The following is a 21013-nucleotide window of genomic DNA, read 5'->3' as shown; positions in this document are numbered from 1 at the left end:
ATCTTCAAAAGCCAGATCAGCTTGTTTTGAGATTTTGGACAAAGGGGCGTCTAGTTTAGGATTTTTATTCCAGACCGCCTCTGGGCTCTCATCAAAAGGGAACCTTCTCTTAAGGGATTTAGGAAAGAAAACCTTTTTATCTGGTTCAGACCACTCCTTAAGGACAAGGTCAGAAAGCACCTTATGTATAGGGAAAACCCTTGCTTTCTTTTTCCCCAGAGCCTCATACATTTGATCATGTCTAGATAACTGAGTTTCTTCCTCCTCAATTTCCAGCGTATCATAGATAGCCCCCATTAGCTCATCTACCTCCTCAAGAGACAATCTATACTTTGAGGCTTTGGATGTTACTTGATCCTCTTCCTGACCCGAGTCAGTGTCAGAGGAATCGGGGCTAATCAACGTGGGGCTAGGCTCCCTGATCATACGGGGCTCCCCTGAGCTGGGTGTTGTAAGGCATGGTGAGGAAGAGATTATAGTTGCTTTACTCGTGGAGGCAGCTGCAGCTGATCCCACGTCAGTGATTAACTCCCGGAGGGACTTAAAGGTCGACGCCATTTCCTCTTTAAAGGAGCCCAAAAACTTTGCTAAAGGGGAATCTGCCTCAGATTTAAGCAAGCTTGCAATGCATTGCTTGCATAGGGCTTTGTTAGAGCCAGAGGACAACCTATTCCCACAATTAGGACACTTTTTGCGGCCTGTCTTGTCTTCCCTTGGGATATCTTTAGCCTGAAATAAGAAGACAAAGGATTTCTTAGCGTCAGCCCCATGTCCCTCCTTCAATCACCAAGTGCAAACAATCTCACTGTGAGTAAACCGCCACCGTGGGGCACTACAGGACCCAGCCTACAAACACCACCACTCCACCAGAGTAATAGCATGCCCAGCAGCCTACCTGGGATTGGCTGGTGCCTGTCTCCGCCGGAGTATCCTGGGGAATAGCCTCCATGGTCCCCCTCTGATGCTCCCGATCCCGCCGCTAGTCCGGTATTGCTGGACGCTGGTCGGGCTTCACAGGCACAGCGCTGGCTCTCCCTCTCCTCCTTGTACCTTTAGAGACCCGGAACCGGAAGTCTCGGCACGCAGTGATGACGCGGTTCCGCCGGAAGTGACGCTCGGCGTCTCCGACCCCACCGCAACAAGGAGCTGAGATGGAGGTTCCACTCACCGCTCCTGGGGGAAACCAGCGCCATTCTGCCCCTGGCCACCTCGGCACTGGAAGGAGGAGGGTAACGGGTCTGCTCCGAATCAGCTGGACGGTACCCGAGCCGTTTAAAAAAGGTATGGACCCAAAACTGCAGCCAAGGAATAGGACCCGGTCCCTCATGGCTACAGGTTCTCAGGCAGCCCCTGAGAGGGGCCTTCAGGTTCCTGGCAACATGTTCCTCCGACGGAGGAAACACAAATGACTGACCAGGGACCTGAGGGACCGCCTTTTGAACTGTGGCAATGTGTTTCCTGGGTCGATGGGAGGAGCTCCATCTCTCAAGGGCTGTCCTGGAAGAACACTTGGGAAAATGCTGCCTCAATTTTAATCAGTTGTGGTCATTTCTGGTCTGGGTGAGAAACTATGCTCTGTCATTTGCCGTTAAATAGACTGCCAATTGTTATTTCAGTTACCCAGTTGTTATTTTAGATCACTCAAATGCCAAAGCTAAATGACAATTTAGAGTGGTCAAACCACCTAAATACCAGGATGTTTTTCAGTGCTAAGATTGTTTCACTTAAAATTACTTGGTCATGCAATACTGTACTTAAATTGAAAAAAAATAAAAAAAAATAAAAAAATTATATATATATATATATATATATATATATATATATATATATATATACACACACATACATATACACACACACATACACACCCTACCTCACTTTCTGTTATTAAATACATTAAACTATTCTGTTTCAGTTATTTTGCTTTTTTTAAAACCAAGTGTATGATATGTAGTCTGGGGGAAAGAGTCTACAAACTATGGTACGTCAAAGGACAAAGGATGTATGGGTAAAGCCAGCCAGCCAAAACAGAAGTGCACCAACCATCCGTTTAATTACTATATTTGGTCCTTATGTGGCTAGCCTTTGTTTGCCAGTCATTGCTTTCTCGTGGAAACTTAAGATACCAAATATATAAGATATCCGTGGCCATCTTTAAGTCCTAAGAAAAAGTAAAATGTTTGGCTGGCACTGCACTGTCAAACTAATACATGAAATGGCCATAGACAGGGTTATGTACGACAATGTTATGTAAATATATGGCACATGTAACAAGTAATTACCAACTACAATCATGTTTTTGCTATGTTGGTGGCTGTTCTGCAAAACAAACAACATAATTATAAATTATGTTTCTGCCAGAACTAGAAAAACCTCACACACACCAAATGAACCTGGAAGCTCAGGGATATTGCAGTCCTAAATCAAAAGGGAATATGTTTAGCTCTTATTAACCATGCCGAGGCAGGAATTGTTTACACACGATCATAATGCAAAACAAAAATATAAAAAGGCACAATTTACAAAATTGCACACCAAATACAAAGCAGATTATGGGAACAAATCTTAACATCTAGATCAACATGCTATATTTAACCACTTGACCACTGGGCACTTAAACACCCTAACCAGACCAAATTTTCAGCTTTCGGTGCCCTCACATTTTGAATGACAATTACTCAGTCATGCAACACTGGACCACAAATGGAGCTTTCTTGGTGGTATTTAATCACCGCTGGGTTTTTTATTTTTTGTGCTATAAAAGAAAAAATACTGAAAATTCTGTAAAAAAATTTATTTTTCTTTGTTTCTGTTATAAAATTTAGCAGATTAGTCATTTTTTCTTCATAAATTTTGGCCAATATTTATACTACTACATATCTTTGGTAAAAATAAGTACAAATTGGTGGATATTATTTGGTCTTTGTGAAAGTTATAGAGTCCACAAGCTATGGTGCCAATATCTGAAAATTGATCACACCTGAAGTACTGACGGCCTATTTGAATTCTTGAGACCCTAACATGCCAGAAAAGTACAAATACCCCCCAAATGACCCCTTTTTGGAAAGAAGACATTCCAAGGTATTTAGTAAGAGGCATGATGAGTTTTTTGAAGTTGTCATTTTTTCCCACAATTCTTTGCAAAATCAAGATTTTTTTTCCTTTTTTTTTTTCACAAAATTGTCATATTATCAGTTTATTTCTCACACAGCATATGCATACCACAAATTACACCCCAAAACACATTCTGCTATTACTCCCGAGTACGGCGATAGCACATGTGTGAGACTTTTACACAGCGTAGCCACATACAGAGGCCCAACATGCAGGGAGCGCCATCAGGCGTTCTGGAGCACCCAGGACAATTCTGACATTTCTCCCCTACATGTAAAAATCATCATTTATTTGCTAGAAAATTACATAGAATCCCAAAACCTTATATATGTTTTTTTAGCAAACACCCTGGAGAATACAATCGAGGTCGTTGCAACTTTTTATCTCGCACGGTATTTGCGCAGAAATTTTTCGACTGCTTTTTTAAAAAAAAAAAAAAACAGTTTTGTGCTAAAAAAAAAAAAAAAAAAAAAAACACAGTAAAGTTAGCCCAATTTTTGCATAATGTGAAAGATGAAGTTACGCTGAGCAAATAGATACCTAACATGTCACTCTTCAAAATTGCACAGGCTCGTGGAATGGCGCCAAACGTCGCTACTTAAAAATCCCCAAAGGCGACGATTTAAATTTTTTTTACTGGTTAAATGTTTTGAGTTACAGAGGAGGTCTAGGGCTAGAATTATTGCTCTCGCTCTAACGTTGCAGCGATACCTCACATGTGTGGTTTGAAGACCGTTTTCATATGTGGGCGGGACTTACGTATGCGTTCGCTTCTGCATGCAAGCACATGGGGACAGGGGCGCTTTAACAATTTTTTTTTTTTATTGTTCATTTTACTTTATTTATTTTAGTTTGACTTTTTTTACCCAAAAATAAATTTTTTGATCACTTTTATTCCTATTACAAGGAATGTAAACATCCCTTGTAATAGGAATATGGCATGACAGGTCCTCTTTACAGTGAGATATGGGGTCAATAAGACGCCACATCTCACCTCTAAGCTGGGAAGCCTGAAAGAAAAAAAAAAAAACAGAAGACCGGGCCACCGCCTGTAAAAGAGCTATAAGAAGGCGCGGTGGCCCGGCAGAAGAACCGAAGAGGGGGACAAGACCCCCGAAGTCGGGAGAAGAGGCCGGCGGCGAGGAAGAAAGCCGGACTCCTCCGCTAGCAAAAGAGCTACAAGAAGATAGCGGAGGAGTCCGGCGAGAAGACTCCCGAAGACGGAAGACCCCCGGAGCTGTGCAATAAAATATTTTAACCCTGTGTTGTGTTTTTTTTGTACTTTTTTTAACAGGTGAATGGGTAGGGGTACATTGTACCCCATACTCATTCACATAGGGTGGGGGGCCGGTATCCGGGGGCCCCCTTATTAAAGGGGGCTCCCGGATTCCGATAAGCCCCCGCCCGCAGACCCCGACAACCAACGGCCAGGGTTGTCGGGAAGAGGCCCTTGTCCTCATCAACATGGGGACAAGGTGCTTTGGGGTGGGGGGGGCGCGCGGCCCCCCCTTCCCCAAGGCACCCCCCCATGTTGAGCCTGGTACGGCTCAGGAGGGGGGGCGCTCGCTCGCCCCCCTTTCTTGGCCGGCCGGGTAGCGTGCTCGGACAAGGGTCTGTTGTGGACTTGGGGGGAACCCCCACGCCGTTTTTTTCCGGCATTGGGGGTTCCCCTTTAAGTCCATACCAGGCGGCGGGGCCCGCGACGTCTCCGTCGCGGGCCCCGCCTACCTGGATACCTGCTCGAAATGAGCAGACTTTTCTCCGGGCGGGAAAAGTCCGCTCATTTCAAAAGTACGGCGGACTGGCACACACACGGGCGGATTGTCCGCCGAAATGCGAGTCCAGCGGACAGTATTTCCAACATTCCGAAATACTTAGTCCGCCAGACTGCACGCTGAAAAAGTCCGCTGAAGCCCACACACGAGCGGACTGTCGGCTGAAATGTGTTTCGGCGGACTAAGTAGGCCAGACAGTCAGCCTGTGTGTACGCGGCTTTAGTGTTAATTTTGTCAATGAAAATATTTTCTTAGCCAAACGTATTATTTATTAATTTGAGTTGGCTAAATACAACTAAAACTAAAGCAATTGAGATGACTAAAATACGACAAACTAAAAAATGGCATTTTAGACAAAAGACTGACTAAAACTGAATTGAAATTTGATGTCAAAATTGCAGTACCACATAACAATATGTAGGGGTCATCTACTAAAAAAATAAAAAAAAATAAAAAAAAAATAAAATCTCTTTCTTAATATTTAATGTTGGTAGTATGTGCAATGACATTGCACCCAATAAAGTTTAAACGTGTGTATATATATGTATGTATGTATGTATGTATGTATGTATGTATGTATGTATGTATGTATGTATGTATGTATATATATATATATATATTATTTTTTTCCAAGTTATACTTCTGCTTGTCAATATACAATATATTTGTTTATTTATGAAACTTGGTTTTATTTATAAAAAGAGGTTATATCGCAACGGCGAAGTGTGGGTTCACACTGAGGCAGCGCTACTTGCAGCACGACTGCCTCAGGCGACCTGGACACGACAGCTGCGGCGACTTGCAAAACTATTTCTCTATAGAAGGCAATGCAAGTCGCCTCAAGTCGTCCTCAAACTCGTACAGGAACCTTTTTCTAAGTTGTGTCGCTCCGATTAGAATGGCTCCATTGTATAGAACGGGACGCCTGACAATCTGTCCCAGTGTGAACCGGCACTAAATCTATGTCTGTAGTGCATTAATAACATAAATAACATGTTAGATTTTTACTCCAGGAGTATATAATAAGTTTGGCAATTCTAAAGAAATGCTAAATAATGGATTCAATTTTAACTAAACCCATTAGATTTTAGACAACGAAAATGTATTGCTGATTTTGGTTGACTAAAATGTACTAAAACAAATCAGATGACTAAAATATGACTAAAACTAAAATGGCATTCTAGTCAAAAGACTATAACAAACTAAAAAAATTTGATGTCAAAATTAACACTGGTGAGAGCACTTGGAAAAGTCATACAAATGAATTGGACTGAATTTTTCTAAAGAGCAACATGTTGCAGCATTGTTAATTATAAATGATTCTCACAAGAAAATAAATGGTAAGTAACATTCTTTAATCAGGTAATGCACCGCTGCACCTGGTGTGAGACCTGTGAGACCTTGGCAACTGATGCTACAATTCCCTCCCATATAGCTGCATCTGAATTGGTGCATCTCCCTCACAAGGATCTGTTTTGCCACACAGGACCGGGTGTTTTTTTTTCATGGGTGGCCTCTAGCAGCATTCCCTCTGTCTTATAAGATCTGTATCTGGCAATCTGGATGATGGGCCAGGAGCAGCATCAACCTCCTCAGATAGTAGAAACAGAAACCCCACTTGCCAGCCATAGCTCCACTACTGCAAGCATCAACAGGACAAAGGAAGCCTTGAACAGCTTATTTCTGATTTGTCCAGGTAATTTGCCCCAATACAAACTAGGGACTGCTGACCATGAAATACTCTAACACCATTCACAGACTTTGGACCATTACTGTCTATATCACATTGGCAATAAACAAGAAACTTATAATCGCAGAGTCCACACTAGTAAAAAGTCTCTATGAAATTGCAGCGGCTCTATAACTTTTTTTTCGGGTAAAATGTGTTCAGAAAAATGTGATTAAAAATGTGGCATAAAATAGTCTCTTTGTGATATAAGCAGCTTCCACCACCATTTCACCACGTGCCCCAGGCTGCAAAGGGAAGACATTTATGAGACTCCAGGACTGGTGATTTTCACCACATACTGAACTCATCTAATGTAACCTCCCTGGTGAGATTAATCCTGACATCTAGTGGATGAAGTGGGATTTCTGGAGTGTGATATGTCCAAGCTTTTGTGCTTAAAAAGCATTGGACACATTGTGGTCTGGTGAGTGCATCCCCAAAAGGGGATTGAGTTGCCTCACGTGGTGAATGGTGGTGGAAGCTGCTTATATCACAAAGAGACTGTTTATGCCACATTTTTAATCAAATTTTTCGGAACACATTTTACCCGAAAAAAAAAGTTATAGCGCTGCTGCAATTTCATAGAGACTTTTTACTAGTGTGGACTCTGCGATTATAAGTTTCTTGCTTATTGCCAATTTTTTTTAAGTGGCAGCTGTAATTTAGAATTTTCATAAAGCACGGAGGGGTGTATAGAAGGGGAGGGATTATTTACATCCTAATTGTTACATTACTGTCAATAGCCGTATTCGGAAAACTAAAACCCATTCCAGAACATTTGTTTCTAAACAAAAAACGTTTAAAAGGTGTAATAACATTTGATCCTAAGGGAAAATCCATTTAAGAATATTCAATCACATTAGTAAAATGCAGTAACTATTACAAGAGCATTCAAGCACACTATCACAAACTATCAAGAACATTCAATTTGGCACCATTTACACAACAGTAACATTTACAATCTACTCAAAATCATTTGGATTTGGTGCCATTCGGAACAACTCCCAGTGACTTAGTGCAAAACATGACTAGCGCGCAAATGTTTAACGAATGTACAAGAACTCTTGATGGATGAAATCACACAGTGAATTGGTTATAAATATACCACATAACTTTAAATTTACAACAAAGTATAGCTGTTTGTGTATACGCAATATGATGTAGCTTACGGTTAAGCCTAGTACACACAAACAGAAAATCGTATGAAAAATACTGCTTTTGAATCGATTCTTATGATAATCTGAACGTTACTAAACTGCTCTGGGAGAGCCAATCAGGACAGATCATGCAAAATTATCCAATGGGACAAGCACAACATTTTTTATAGTATGATTTTCGTTTAATCAGTACAGTTTTCATCTGAAATTACAATACACGTTACATGAATTTCAAATTTTTATTTTGTTGCATGAGAATTTTCCTAACTTTAGTAACCTCTTCATTACTTCACGGCTCACAAAAAAATAAAAAGATTGTACATTCATTTGTCCGATAATCTGATTCTGTGTATGGGGCTTTACACGCATAGGTGTGTTTACATACACTGTATATCTGGGAATATTTTACCACAGTTTTTATATAAAGCCTAATTATAAAAAAAGTTCTGTAAAAATTAATATAAATGTACACTAAAAGAAGAGTCTTCTTTGTGCTTCCCGATTTGTCCAATACTGGGAACTTTGATTGTGATCACGACCAGCCAATATTTACATATTTAGCAGTCTTCAGCGGTTTTTAGTTTGGACCTACTTATAATTTTGATACATTTTACCATAGGGTAACCTTGGTTCATGTATTTTTTCTTCAAATGTCGAGTTTGTATTACCCAGGATTATAAAAGGTCTCTTATAAAGTGTTTCACACTGGCAGTACACACAATGAAAAGGAAACTAAGGTACATAAAATGACCTCACCTAAACAATGCTTCTTTGTCAAACACAGTATCTGCAGGCATATTCACTGGTATCAGAAGATCTGGATGGGAATCAAAGTGAATAAAGCTGATGTTCTTGGCAGGGAGGTGTCTAGATCCAATAGCCCGATAGATAAAAGGCAGTACCTGCATTGGGGAAAAATACAGAAGATTCAAATGCTGTATAATATTTTTAATATATATGCGTGTATATTTATATATTTATATATATATATATATATATATATATATATATATATATATATATATACACATATACACACACACACACACACACACACACACACACACACACACACAGAATAGCAAAAACTATGCATATACTATTACTAATATGCCATAATATACTGTTAACAGCTGTTTTGAGACTTCAATACCAGGTACTTTCACCCCCTTTCTGCCCAGGCCAACTTTTAGCGCTGTCAGAGCTTTCTTTTGGTGGTATTTAATCACCAATGGGTTTTTTATTTTTTGCTAAATAAACAAAATAAAAAAGACAGAAAATGTTGTTTCCATTATACAAATTTTGCAAACAAAAAAAATGCTCTTTCTAAATTTAGGTAAAAATGTATATGGCTACATTTGGTGAAACTAACCTAAATTAGAGTATATTATTTTGTCTGCAAGAAAGTTAGAGTGTCCACAGACTAGGATACACATACAGTATATATAAATCCTAAAAGATAGAGATGGTAGAGATAGAGACGGTAGAGATAGAGATAATTAGCCACAGCTAAATCACAAGGTACAGATGGGCTGTGATTGGCCCTGTCTGTACCATTTAGTCATTGTCATCAATTACAGAGACCAACACAATAGTACACAATGAATGTTATGAATGGAAGCCAGCCATTGTCTACATGCTATTGTCAGCGGGGCAGTACACTGATCTGTGACAGATCGTGCTGCAGGGTGCCCATGGGGGACAGGCGAGGAGCTTTCTGGGGAGGCCATCCTGTGAGGTCTACCCAGAACAGGATGAATGTCCTGCCCAGCCATTATTTTACTATAGAGAAGGCAGGAAGGTGCTAAATCTGAACTCCAGGCAGATGTACAATACACACATTAAAAAGAGTGCAAGCACCTGAATCTAACTTAGTGTCAGCTTTGTGCACTTCCTACAAAGCAGTGCTCAGACTTGGGGTGAGAGAGCAAATGGAGCCAGCCAATTGTACTGAAGTATAAGGAGCATACTGATAATCAGGAGAGAGCAGAGTGACAGAGACATAAGCTTATTAGTTTGCGGTGTGTCTCCATTCATTGAATCAAGGCTCTTGATTCAGGGTCATACTGATCTGCTCTTGGACTGTAAGGCTATTTTCACACGGATGCACTTTACAGGCACTACAGTGCTAAATCACATATTATGAGTATCGCCTCTGGTCTAAATCTTTGTAAATATTGTATAATGTACCATCATCCAGAATTTGTAGTTTTTAAAGGAAAGAGGGCTTAAATGGAAATACCGGGTAGTCGCTCACACCAACCCCATATGTAGTTCCATTCAGCCATATAATAGATTGGACTATACCGGTACTTGGTAATTAAAAAATACTAATGAAATTTAAAATCAATATAATGTTTAATAAAGATATAAAACAAAACAATAATGAAATATCACTTGAAGAAGTACAATAATATGCACATCACAGTTGAGGTATTCCTGACGGATTCTCCATAGGGAACATTCAACCGTAGAGAGTGCACAATAAATTTCCTCGACTAGTTTCGCGGGAAAAGGCCCGCTTCTTCAGGAGGATATCTATATAAAAGTATCACAATCATTAGATAATACACACATGTAAATATATAAGCAATACAGTTATCATAATGTTATTGATTTTACATACACAAATTCCCTATATGTTTAAAAAGGAGATCAGCTCACCCTACTTCAAGGAACAGGCTGCAGGTAAGGAGATCCACAAAGTCCCCCCACGGTGAACATGGGGGATTGGTAAACGCCGGCTCTGAATAAATAATATTATAATAATTTCTCAATTAGGTAGGGGTATATCTTGAATTAAGGAAAGAAAGGGAAAGGGGGGGAGGGGGAGGAGGGGGGAGAGGGGGGAGAGAGAGAAGGAGGACTTCGTGAGGGTGAAACCGTGATATTGGGTGACAAGAAAAAGTGGGGAGGGGGGAGGGGGGGAGGGGGAGGGGGAAGGGGGGGGGGGAAAGGGGAAGGGGGAGGGGGGGGGAAGGGAAGGAAAAGGAGTGAAGGTGGAACGGTCCAGGTGAATACATATAATTACCAGAGGTATAAGGTCAAAAGTGATTAAACCATAGTATTTAATGTAAATGTGTGAAAATTGTTGACAAACCAAACGTGAATAGTCAAGTGTATCCATATGGATTGAGCAGTATAAGAGGAAGAAAAAAGAAAAAGGAAAAACCCTTCACCCAAATAAGGATCCTTAATTCCAAATGGGGTTACAATAAGAACGAATCGGCTTACCAAAAGGCCAATCAAGAAATCGTGTAAAAACAGGACATCAAGGTTGAGATGGTTAAACAAGCTTGTAAGGATATTGTACCATTCGCTGAGTATCAAATACCAGGTCCACGGTTAGATAGCTTAATGGCCGTCAATACTGCAAAAGGTATATAGAGCATTTAAATATAGAAAGGGTAAGAGGCCGACAGGCATTAAAAAGCCAAAGCGTCAGAAGAAAGAATTGGATAAATTCATAGATAGATAACATCATATAAAGTGGTTACCTGTCAGCGGGGACAATATCCTAATACAGCGATGGAGTCCGTGCGAACCTGTCCATTCAGCGGTCAATCCGACCGTTAAATAGACTCCCCAACACACATAGCGTCTGACGTCCGCCGGAAATCGGCGGCGCCCGACGTCATGTGGTCCACCTCTCCGCACTGCGCAGACGTACTAATCAGTCGCTGCTGCGCAGGTGCGTCTGCTCGGCGGTCTGGTAGAGCGCCCGAACAGATTGCCTGGCAACCACCACGTCAGACGTACGTCAAGTCCCGGCGGCGTCCGAACGTCATGTGGTCTGTTGCCCCACACTGCGCAGGTGCAGTACTATACTGTTACTGCGCCAGTGCGCAAGGGAGACAACACTAACGGATCAATGATCCAAAGGTTAACCCTTGCAAGTCGGGCGAATAAATCGTCCAGACCAGGGGGAACACATGTCCACCGGGGGGAAAAAATTAAGGACACTCCATACCACCCACAAAACATTGTCCCTCAACTCTAGGGATCAAAGCATATCTCCCCACACATAAGGAAAATTATAACATGGGAAACAGAAAACATATCCATAAGATATAGCATAATATACATCATTTTTGGTAAACAGAGGTATAAATATATATAGCCAGGGGATATAGTCCCCCAGAAAAAAGAAGGAACGTACACCAGAGAATCATTCAGGTAACCATAGTTAAAAAGTATATATAAAGAGGGGGGGGGAAAGGGGAGGGGGTGTGGGAGGGGGGGAAAGGGGAGGGGGTGTGGGGGGGGGGGGGGTTTGGGGGGGAAGGGGGGGTTTTTTTGGTGGCATATTAAACGTCACCTATTATAAAAACGGTTTGTAAGAAATTGTCTCGTTGAGACCTGGTGGTAGGGTGGCGTTGAGTCGTAAATAAAAACTTAAATGTGAGGTTCCGTGCAAACAAATATAAATCTTTTATGGTTTCATTAACTTTTAGTCTATCCAATGGGCAAAACCCTAGGCCCAAGTGAAGTACTAACATTTCTTCATCTGACAAACGATAGGGGGTCAGATTTAAGATATTACGGTTGGTGTCAGGTTGGGAATATGTGGTGGTGCTGGTGCTGGTTTGAGAATATAGGAATCCAGATTCCCTTGTTGTTTTTTTAGGTCTAAAGAACTCATGTCCTCATTTATTTTTGTATGTTTGTTAGTCATTAATGTTGAATTCAAAACCTTTGGAATAGTGCCATGAAGTGTGGAATGGCCCATAGCCCCCTCTATTGAGGGAGTGGCCTCAATAGGTATTTGTGTGGCAGGTGTACGTGCCGGTTTAGGGGGTTTTGAACCCTTCTTATCTTTTTTAGGATTCACAGGTGGGGTGCTACCACCATAACGTAGTCTTTTGCGGGTAGAATTTACTGTTGGGGTCACCGAAGGTCTAGGATTACTTGGTAATGAATAGGTTGATGTCAGAGAGGAGTCAGATTCTGTCTCCATTGTTGGATTCCTAAAGGTATTAAATCGAAGAGGAGGCTTTCTCCCCAAATTCCTATTTGACCAACGGTATGCATAGCCTTCAGTGAAGGCGGATTTATCTCTATTAAATTTAATCTGTTTTTTTGTGATAATAGATTTATTCAGAATTTCCAACCGATCTCTTAATTCCTTCCATTTGGAATCAAAAGATGGGTTGTCCTTTAGATACATATAATCAGTATTCAGTCATTCAATCTCTGTATCCAATAAAGTCATATCCAAACTATATTGGTTAATCAGAGCTTTCATAAGATCAAGACTGCAATTAGTCAAGATTTTCTGCCAAGTTTTCCTAAAATCCGGCGAAGGGTCTTTTAGGGTTGGAAAAATTTGGTTTCGCAAACCTATAGGGCAAATACAATCGGTAACGTATATCTTAAAGTATTCGATATGCCAATATAGATGGGATTTACGTTTCAATAATCCATAAATCCTATAGAAATAGGTTTTCAAATCATCCTCAACTTTATGTTCATTAAGGCAGGCAGTTTTCAGATTTGTCATAAATTCTCCCCAATCAGTATTTAGAGTATCCATGACAAAGAAGGGGGAGCAGAGGGAAAGGGAACAGTGGGGGAAGGATGGGGAAAGGAACAGTCCCTAAATTTTTCTATGGTGACGTAACTAAACAAAGAAGAAAAAGTACAATAATTATCATAAAAATATAGTAAATAATAGAGGCACTCCAACGATCAATCACCAATTAAATTCCCCAATTAGGTGAATGAACAAATGGGTGTGTTATCCACCCTATCCTAAATCACATATTATGAGTATCGCCTCTGGTCTAAATCTTTGTAAATATTGTATAATGTACCATCATCCAGAATTTGTAGTTTTTAAAGGAAAGAGGGCTTAAATGGAAATACCGGGTAGTCGCTCACAAACTAGTCGAGGAAATTTATTGTGCACTCTCTACGGTTGAATGTTCCCTATGGAGAATCCGTCAGGAATACCTCAACTGTGATGTGCATATTATTGTACTTCTTCAAGTGATATTTCATTATTGTTTTGTTTTATATCTTTATTAAACATTATATTGATTTTAAATTTCATTAGTATTTTTTAATTACCAAGTACCGGTATAGTCCAATCTATTATATGGCTGAATGGAACTACATATGGGGTTGGTGTGAGCGACTACCCGGTATTTCCATTTAAGCCCTCTTTCCTTTAAAAACTACAGTGCTAAAAATAGCACATCTCCTGTGTCTCCAGTGTGAAAGCCCGAGGGCTTTCACACTGGAGCGGTGCACTTGCAGGACGGTACAAAGTCCTGTAAGCCGCATCTTTGGAGTGCTGTATTCAACGCGCCTAAAGCGCTCCTTGCCATTGAAAACAATGGGGCAGTGCCGCTAAACTGCCAGTATAGCACTGCTGCAGTGACGCTATGTGGCCGGTTTTAACCCTTTTTCGTACACTAACGTGGCACTAAAAATTGCGCTGCTTTACCACCGCTGCCCGCCCGAGTCTGAAAGTAGCACCTGGTAAGGCATATACGAGTCTTTCCAAATTGTGAGAATACAGGTACACCTTTAGAGACCATTTACACCATGTCAATATGCGCTGTGTTAGACCCCTTTCACACCAAGGGCGTTTTGCAGGTGCTATAGCGCCTGCAATCCGCCCTAAAACAGCTGCACCATTGTCTGTAGTGTGAAAGCCCAAGGGCTTTCACACTGTAGCGGTGCACTGGCAGGACGTCAGAAAAAGTCCTGCCAGCAGCTTCTTTGGAACGGTGAAGGAGCGGTGTGTTTACTGCTCCTCCACCGCTGCTCCCCATTGAAATCAATGGGGCAGCGCTGTAATACGGCATATCGCCGGGGGTTTTAACCCTTTCTCGGCCACTAGCGGGGGTAAAAGCGCCCCGCTAGCGGGCGAAATGCGCCGCAAATGCGACGGTAAACCACCACTAAAAATACCGGCGTTTTACCGCCGACGCTATAGGCGGCGTGGTGTGAAAGGGGTCTAAGTCAGCACAAATAACGGGCTGTAATGTATGAGCATTTAGATCCTGCTGCATTTGTTTGCAGGCTGAATCACGCTTTATGGAGTGCTGCAACCCAGGTGAATTCTCAGTGTGTGTTCGGGTTTCATTTAACCACTTGACCTCCAGAAGGTTTTATCCCTTTCATGACCATGGCATTTTTTGCTATTCACTGTTCCAGTTTAACTGGAAATTGCTCGGTCATTCAACACCACCACAGAGGCAACCATGACATTATATTGGTTTTCACACAAATGATTTGTGATACACAAATTACACAGTAAAAAAATATGATAAAACAGACTTTACTGGCACAAAATGGGAACACACATTATAATATATAAAAATATGAATAATTTTTAGTATAAAAAACAAAAACAAATTGCAGACCTATTTCAGGTCTTAAAGTGTTTGTTACCCTGTGAATAGCCCGGCAATCTTCTGGGACCTGAGATGTATCCCAGAACATTGCAGTGAGGGGGGGGGGAAGGTGAACTTCCTTCTGGTGCCACGGGCCCCGGGAGGAAGTGGGAGCTGGATGCCTCAAAAAAAAAAAAAAAAAAAAAGAAGGAGGGTATCCGCTTCCCCCCCCCCCCCCCAAAACAGGACATTGTTAATGGGACATGTCAGGGGGTCACCATCACTTAAAGAGGAAGTTCAATTTTTGGGTGAAACTCCATTTTAAAAAAAGCCTCTGTATACCTCATGTCCTAGCGACTATCGGCACTCACGTGATCGGCTGCCTTTCTCCTCGCGACTGATGTCAGTGGGGGATTTTTGGCTGCTCCCACTATAGCTTTCAGATCGAGAGAGGCGGCAGGTCACGTGAGCGCCGAACGGAGCTAGGAAATTAGGAATACAGAGGCATTTTTAATAATGCATGTATAGCAGACACACTGCATGATGGAAGACGGGATTGCCTGACAACTAACAAGTGGGTTTACAACCACTTTAAAAACTAGTGCCTGTATACAATACCTTGTTGTCATTATACAGGATATATATAGTGCCAACAGTTTGCTCAGAACTTTACAATATAAAAGGGAGACAGTATAGTTACAATACAATAAAATTAAATATAAGCAGGTTAGGAGGACCCTGCTCATAAGAACTTACAATCTAATAGGGTGGAAAAGTGGCACAAAAAGGTTATAACTGAGGGATGAGCTGATGGAAGTGATAAAAGTTGAGGTATTTGGGGGTGTAAGGCTCTTCCCTTAAGAGATGAGTTTTCAGAGATCACCTAAAAGGCAGCCAAAGTAAGAGGTAGCACAGAGGACAGACTGAGGTAGAGGAGTTCCAGAGGATGGGAGAGGCTCTGGAGAAGTCCTGGAGATAAGCAAGGGAGGAGGAGAAAAGAGAGCTTGAGAGCAGGAAGGGACAGTTTGGGTTATATTTGGACACAAGATTGGCGATGTAGCTCGGGGCAGAGTTGTGGATGGCTTTGTATGTTTTTGTTAGCATTTTAATTTGCTGGGTTATCATATGCCAGTGAAGGTATTGACAGAGAAGGGGTGGCAGACAGAGCGGTTGGTAAGGTAGATGAGTCTGGCATCAGCATTCATGATAAAGGAGTTGCAATATCCAAGGCGAGAGATAACAAGGGAGTGAATAGCCTGGTGGTTTCATTAGTTAAAAAGGAGCGAATTTTAGAGATGTTACGGAGGTGAAGCGTATGAGCTTTTGACAACAATTGAATTTGGGCCGAAAAGGACAGGTCAGCATCTAGGATTACAAAAAGGCACCCTCGTGTGACGGGAAGAACTGATGACTGTATTACCTATCTTGATGGAAAAGTCACAGAGAAGGGAACTTGTGTATGAGTGTGTGTGCGTGTGCGAGAAGATTATTAGCTTGGTTTTAGAGAGATTTAGTGGTGTGACATCTATGATGATCTGTCAGTTAGTAATGCAAGAGGAGACTGAAGGAGTGATGTGAGGACCAGAGGAGATTTGGGTGTGATCAGCATAGAGATGGTACTGAAGTCATGGGAACTTATCAAATGACCAAGAGAGGAGATGTAGATAGAAAAGAGAAGAAATCCGAGGAGGAGACAGTTATAGGTAACACTGAAGGAGCGCTGTGACAGGTAGGAGAACCAGGAAAGATCTGAAGTTTGGAGGCCAAGTGAGTGGAGTTTATAGAGAAGTATAGAGTAGTGGCTGTTGGTTTTAGCACTTAGTAAATTGTTAGTGAGTTTTAGTAGGGCCAATTCTGTGGAGGCACTAAGAGCGAAAACAAGACTGTGAGGGGTCAAGAAGGTTGTTTTCAGTGAGGTAGGAGCTAAGATGGTTGTAGACTAAGCATTCTAAAAGTTGAGGTGACTGGGAGCAATCAATAATTATATCCCAACTGCTATTCATCAAACACAGTAATAGGCTTATTAAACTTGCTCATAACATCTGTAGCCTGTGGAAAGGAGTTCTCATAGGTCAACGCATTTCTTAATTTTCTTCTTTAGGATACCAAAGAAAATTGCAGAGTAAATTCAAGTCTACAACCATGGCAACCATGTAGGAAATTCCAGGAGCAGGCAACAAGCCAGAGAAAGGAGTGAGGAAGGGCGGCAACCAAATATAGCCTATATAGCTCTATATTAAATGGTCAATCACTCTTAAGATACCAACCATGGTGTAGGGCAAGTATTCAAAATTGGATGCCAATAAGATCAATAGTATGTTGGCTTGGAGACTGTGATACACCCCTTACATAAAGATTCCTTTTAAGCTTAAAAAAAAAATAAGAAAAATAAATGACGGTTGCCCATGTATTATAATGGGTAAAAACTGAGAAATATATATAGTTAGAATATATTATTGCTTTTTTTATGATACTGTATTAAATTACTTAACTCTACAAATGTTTAATGGGATTTTGGATATTTTGGTAAAAGAATAAATAAAAAAATAAAAAAACAACCTTTGGTGCAAATTTTGAAGCACAACTTACACAAGACTCAAATAGATAAAATTTTAAATATTATTACCAAATTGTAACATTAAAAGAATTATTAAAAACACTTCAAAGATTGCCCACTTTGCCATGTCTAGTTTATCATCCCAATCCGAGTACTTTACAAATAGTGGGCAAAGCCTCTTTATTCTCTATGAATTTGTGAACAAATGACATTGCGGCTCAATGCATTTCCCAAATAATCCACTTCAGGAGCAGACAATGGGGAGTGATAAAGAACAGATACTCCAAATATCACAAAAGAGAAAAAAAATACATCAAATTCCAGAATTCAATACAAAATAATTATCTATTCCAAAAACCATATGTTTACTTGGAAATACGGTAAACACTTTTTCCACATTTTGTTGTTACAGCCTTATTCCAAAGTGGATTAAATTCATTATTTTCCTCAAAATTCTGCAAATATTCCATAATGACAAAATGAAACAAGTTTGTTTAACCACTTGACCACTGGGCACTTAAACACCCTTAATAACCAGACCAATTTTCAGCTTTTGGTGCCCTCACATTTTGAATGACAATTACTCAGTCATGCAACACTGGACCTATATGAAATTTTTGTCCTTTTTTTCCACACAAATGGAGCTTTCTTTTGGTGGTATTTAATCACCTCTCAGTTTTTTTTATTTTTTGTGCTATAAAAGAAAAAAGACCGAAAATTCTGTGAAAAAATGATTTTTTCTTTGTTTCTGTTATAAAATTTAGCAGATTAGTAATTTTTTCTTCATAAATTTTGGCCAAAATTTATACTACTACATATCTTTGGTAAAAATAAGTACAAATTGGTGGATATTATTTGGTCTTTGTGAAAGTTAGAGAGTCCACAAGCTATGGTGCCAATATCTGAAAATTGATCACACCTGAAGTACTGACGGCCTATTTCAATTCTTGAGACCCTAAGGCTGCTTTCACACTGCAGCGGGAGCGGCGTCGGCGGTAAAGTGCCGCTATTTTTAGCGGCGCTTTACCGTAGTTTTAGCGGCGGTCTGCGGGCGCTAGCGGGGTGGTTTTAACCCCCGCTAGCGGCCGAAAAAGGGTTAAACCCGCCCGCAAAGCGCCGCTGCAGCGGCGCTTTGTCGGCGGTATTGCCGCGGTGTCCCATTGATTTCAATGGGTAGGAGCGGTATAGGAGCGGTGAATACACCGCTCCTTCACCGCTCCAAAGATGCGGCTAGCAGGACTTTTTTCACCGTCCTGCCAGCGCATCGCCGGAGGGCTTTCCCACTGGAGGGAAAGGGGCCAGTTTTTTTCAGGCGCTACACAGGCGCTATTTTTAGCGCTGTAACGCCTGAATACCGCCCCAGTGTGAAAGCAGCCTTACATGCCAGAAAAGTACAAATACCCCCCAAATGACCCCTTTTTGGAAAGAAGACATTCCAAGGTATTTAGTAAGAGGCATGATGAGTTTTTTGAAGTTGTCATTTTTTCCCACAATTCTTTGCAAAATCTAAAAAAAAATTCCTTTTTTTTTTTTTTCACAAAATTGTCATATTATCAGGTTATTTCTCACACACAGCATATGCATACCACAAATTACACCCCACATTCTTCTATTACTCCCGAGTACGGCGATACCACGTGTGAGACTTTTACACAGCGTGGCCACATACAGAGGCCCAACATGCAGGGAGCGCCATCAGGCGTTCTGGAGCACCCAGGACAATTCTGACATTTCTCTCCTACATATAAAAATCATCATTTATTTGCTAGAAAATTACAGAGAACCCCAAAACATTATATATATATTTTTTTTTAGCAAAGACCCTGGAGAATACAATGGTGGTCGTTGCAAATTTCTATCTCACACGGTATTTGCGCAGCAATTTTTTGAATGCTTTTTTTGGGGCAAAAAACAGTTTTGTGCTTAAAAAAAAAAAAAAAAAAAAAAAAAAAACAGTAAAGTTAGCCCAATTTTTGCATAAAGTGAAAGATTAAGCTATGCTGAGTAAATAGATATCGAACATGTCACTCTTCAAAATTGCACATGCCCGTGGAATGGCGCCAAACGTCGCTACTTAAAAATCCCCATAGACGACGCTTTCAATTTTTTTTACTGGTTACATGTTTTGAGTTACAGAGGAGGTCTAGGGCTAGAATTATTGCTCTCGCTCTAACGTTCACGGCGATACCTCACATTTGTGGTTTGAACACCGTTTTCATATGTGGGCGGGGCTTACGTATGCGTTCGCTTCTGCATGCGAGCACATGGGGACAGGGGCGCTTTAAAAAAAATTTTTGTTTGGTTTATTGTTCATTTTACTTTATTTATTTTAGTTTGACATTTTTTTCCCCAAAAATAAATTTTTTGATCACTTTTATTCCTATTACAAGGAATGTAAACATCCCTTGTAATAGGAATATGGGATGACAGGTCCTCTTTACAGTGAAATCTGGGGGTCAATATGACCCCACATCTCACCTCTAGGCTGAGAAGCCTGAAATAATAAAAAAAAGGATTCTGGCTTTGATCGTATTGGCGAGTTGGTAGAAGCACCGGAGGGCGGCGAGGGGTGGGGGGGCGTCTATGGCTGGGTATTGCAGGGTATCTCCGAGTATGGCTGGGTATCTCCGAGTATGGCTGGATATCTCCGAGTATGGCTGGGTATTGCAGGGTATTTCCAAGTATGGCTGGGTATGGCAATTTATTGCAGAGTATTGGCGGGGTATTGCAGAGTATTGGCGGGTATTGCAGAGTATTTGGGGGTATTGCAGAGTATTGGGGGGTATTGCAGAGTATTGGGGGGTATTGCAGAGTATTGGGGGGTATTGCAGAGTATTGGGGGGTACTGCAGAGTATTGGGGGGTACTGCAGAGTAATGGCAGGGTACTGCAGAGTAATGGCAGGGTACTGCAGAGTATTGGGGGTACTGCAGAGTAATGGGGGGTACTGCAGAGTAATGGGGGGTAATGGCAGGGAATTGAGGGGTTAAATTCGGTGAGCAGCGATGTGGGCACTGCAGATGCAGCCCACAACGCTGCTAACACCGATCTCTTTCCCCTCCGCTGTACCGATCGGTACAGAGAGGGGAGGGAGGAACTGGCGTCATAACATGACGCCGGTTTGTTTACAAGTGATCACTCCGTCATTTGACTGAGCGATCACGTGGTAAACGGCCGTGACGAGCGGCTGTTTACATTGATCCGTGATCCAGTGGACCCGGCGGTCACGGATGATCTGGTGTGTGCGCCCCAGGGGGCGCGCAAGAGCAGAATTCTGGGAGGCCGTTAATTAACGGCCTCTCAGAGTTAAACAACCGCCCTGAAGCCGTTAATCGGCAA

The 21013-nt window shown here is 41.3% G+C and overlaps 1 protein-coding gene across 1 annotated transcript in view; it reads right to left on the bottom strand.

The window, feature by feature from the left end:
• Positions 1 to 21013, bottom strand: part of CUNH5orf22 (chromosome unknown C5orf22 homolog) — a 166243-nt gene that overhangs the window by 121027 nt on the left and 24203 nt on the right. The window contains exon 2 of the mRNA XM_077492044.1: positions 8532 to 8677. Coding sequence (XP_077348170.1) covers positions 8532 to 8677 — 146 coding nt within the window. The remainder of the gene's footprint in view (positions 1 to 8531; positions 8678 to 21013) is intronic.

This window comes from Lithobates pipiens, unplaced genomic scaffold, assembly GCF_037356315.1.
Source record: "Lithobates pipiens isolate NorthernLeopardFrog02 unplaced genomic scaffold, aLitPip1_a1.2 Scaffold_19, whole genome shotgun sequence".
In the NCBI taxonomy this organism is placed as follows: Eukaryota; Metazoa; Chordata; class Amphibia; order Anura; family Ranidae; genus Lithobates; species Lithobates pipiens.
The sequence above is the reverse complement of the archived record's forward strand: the minus strand, read 5'-3'. Positions and strand labels throughout refer to the sequence as shown.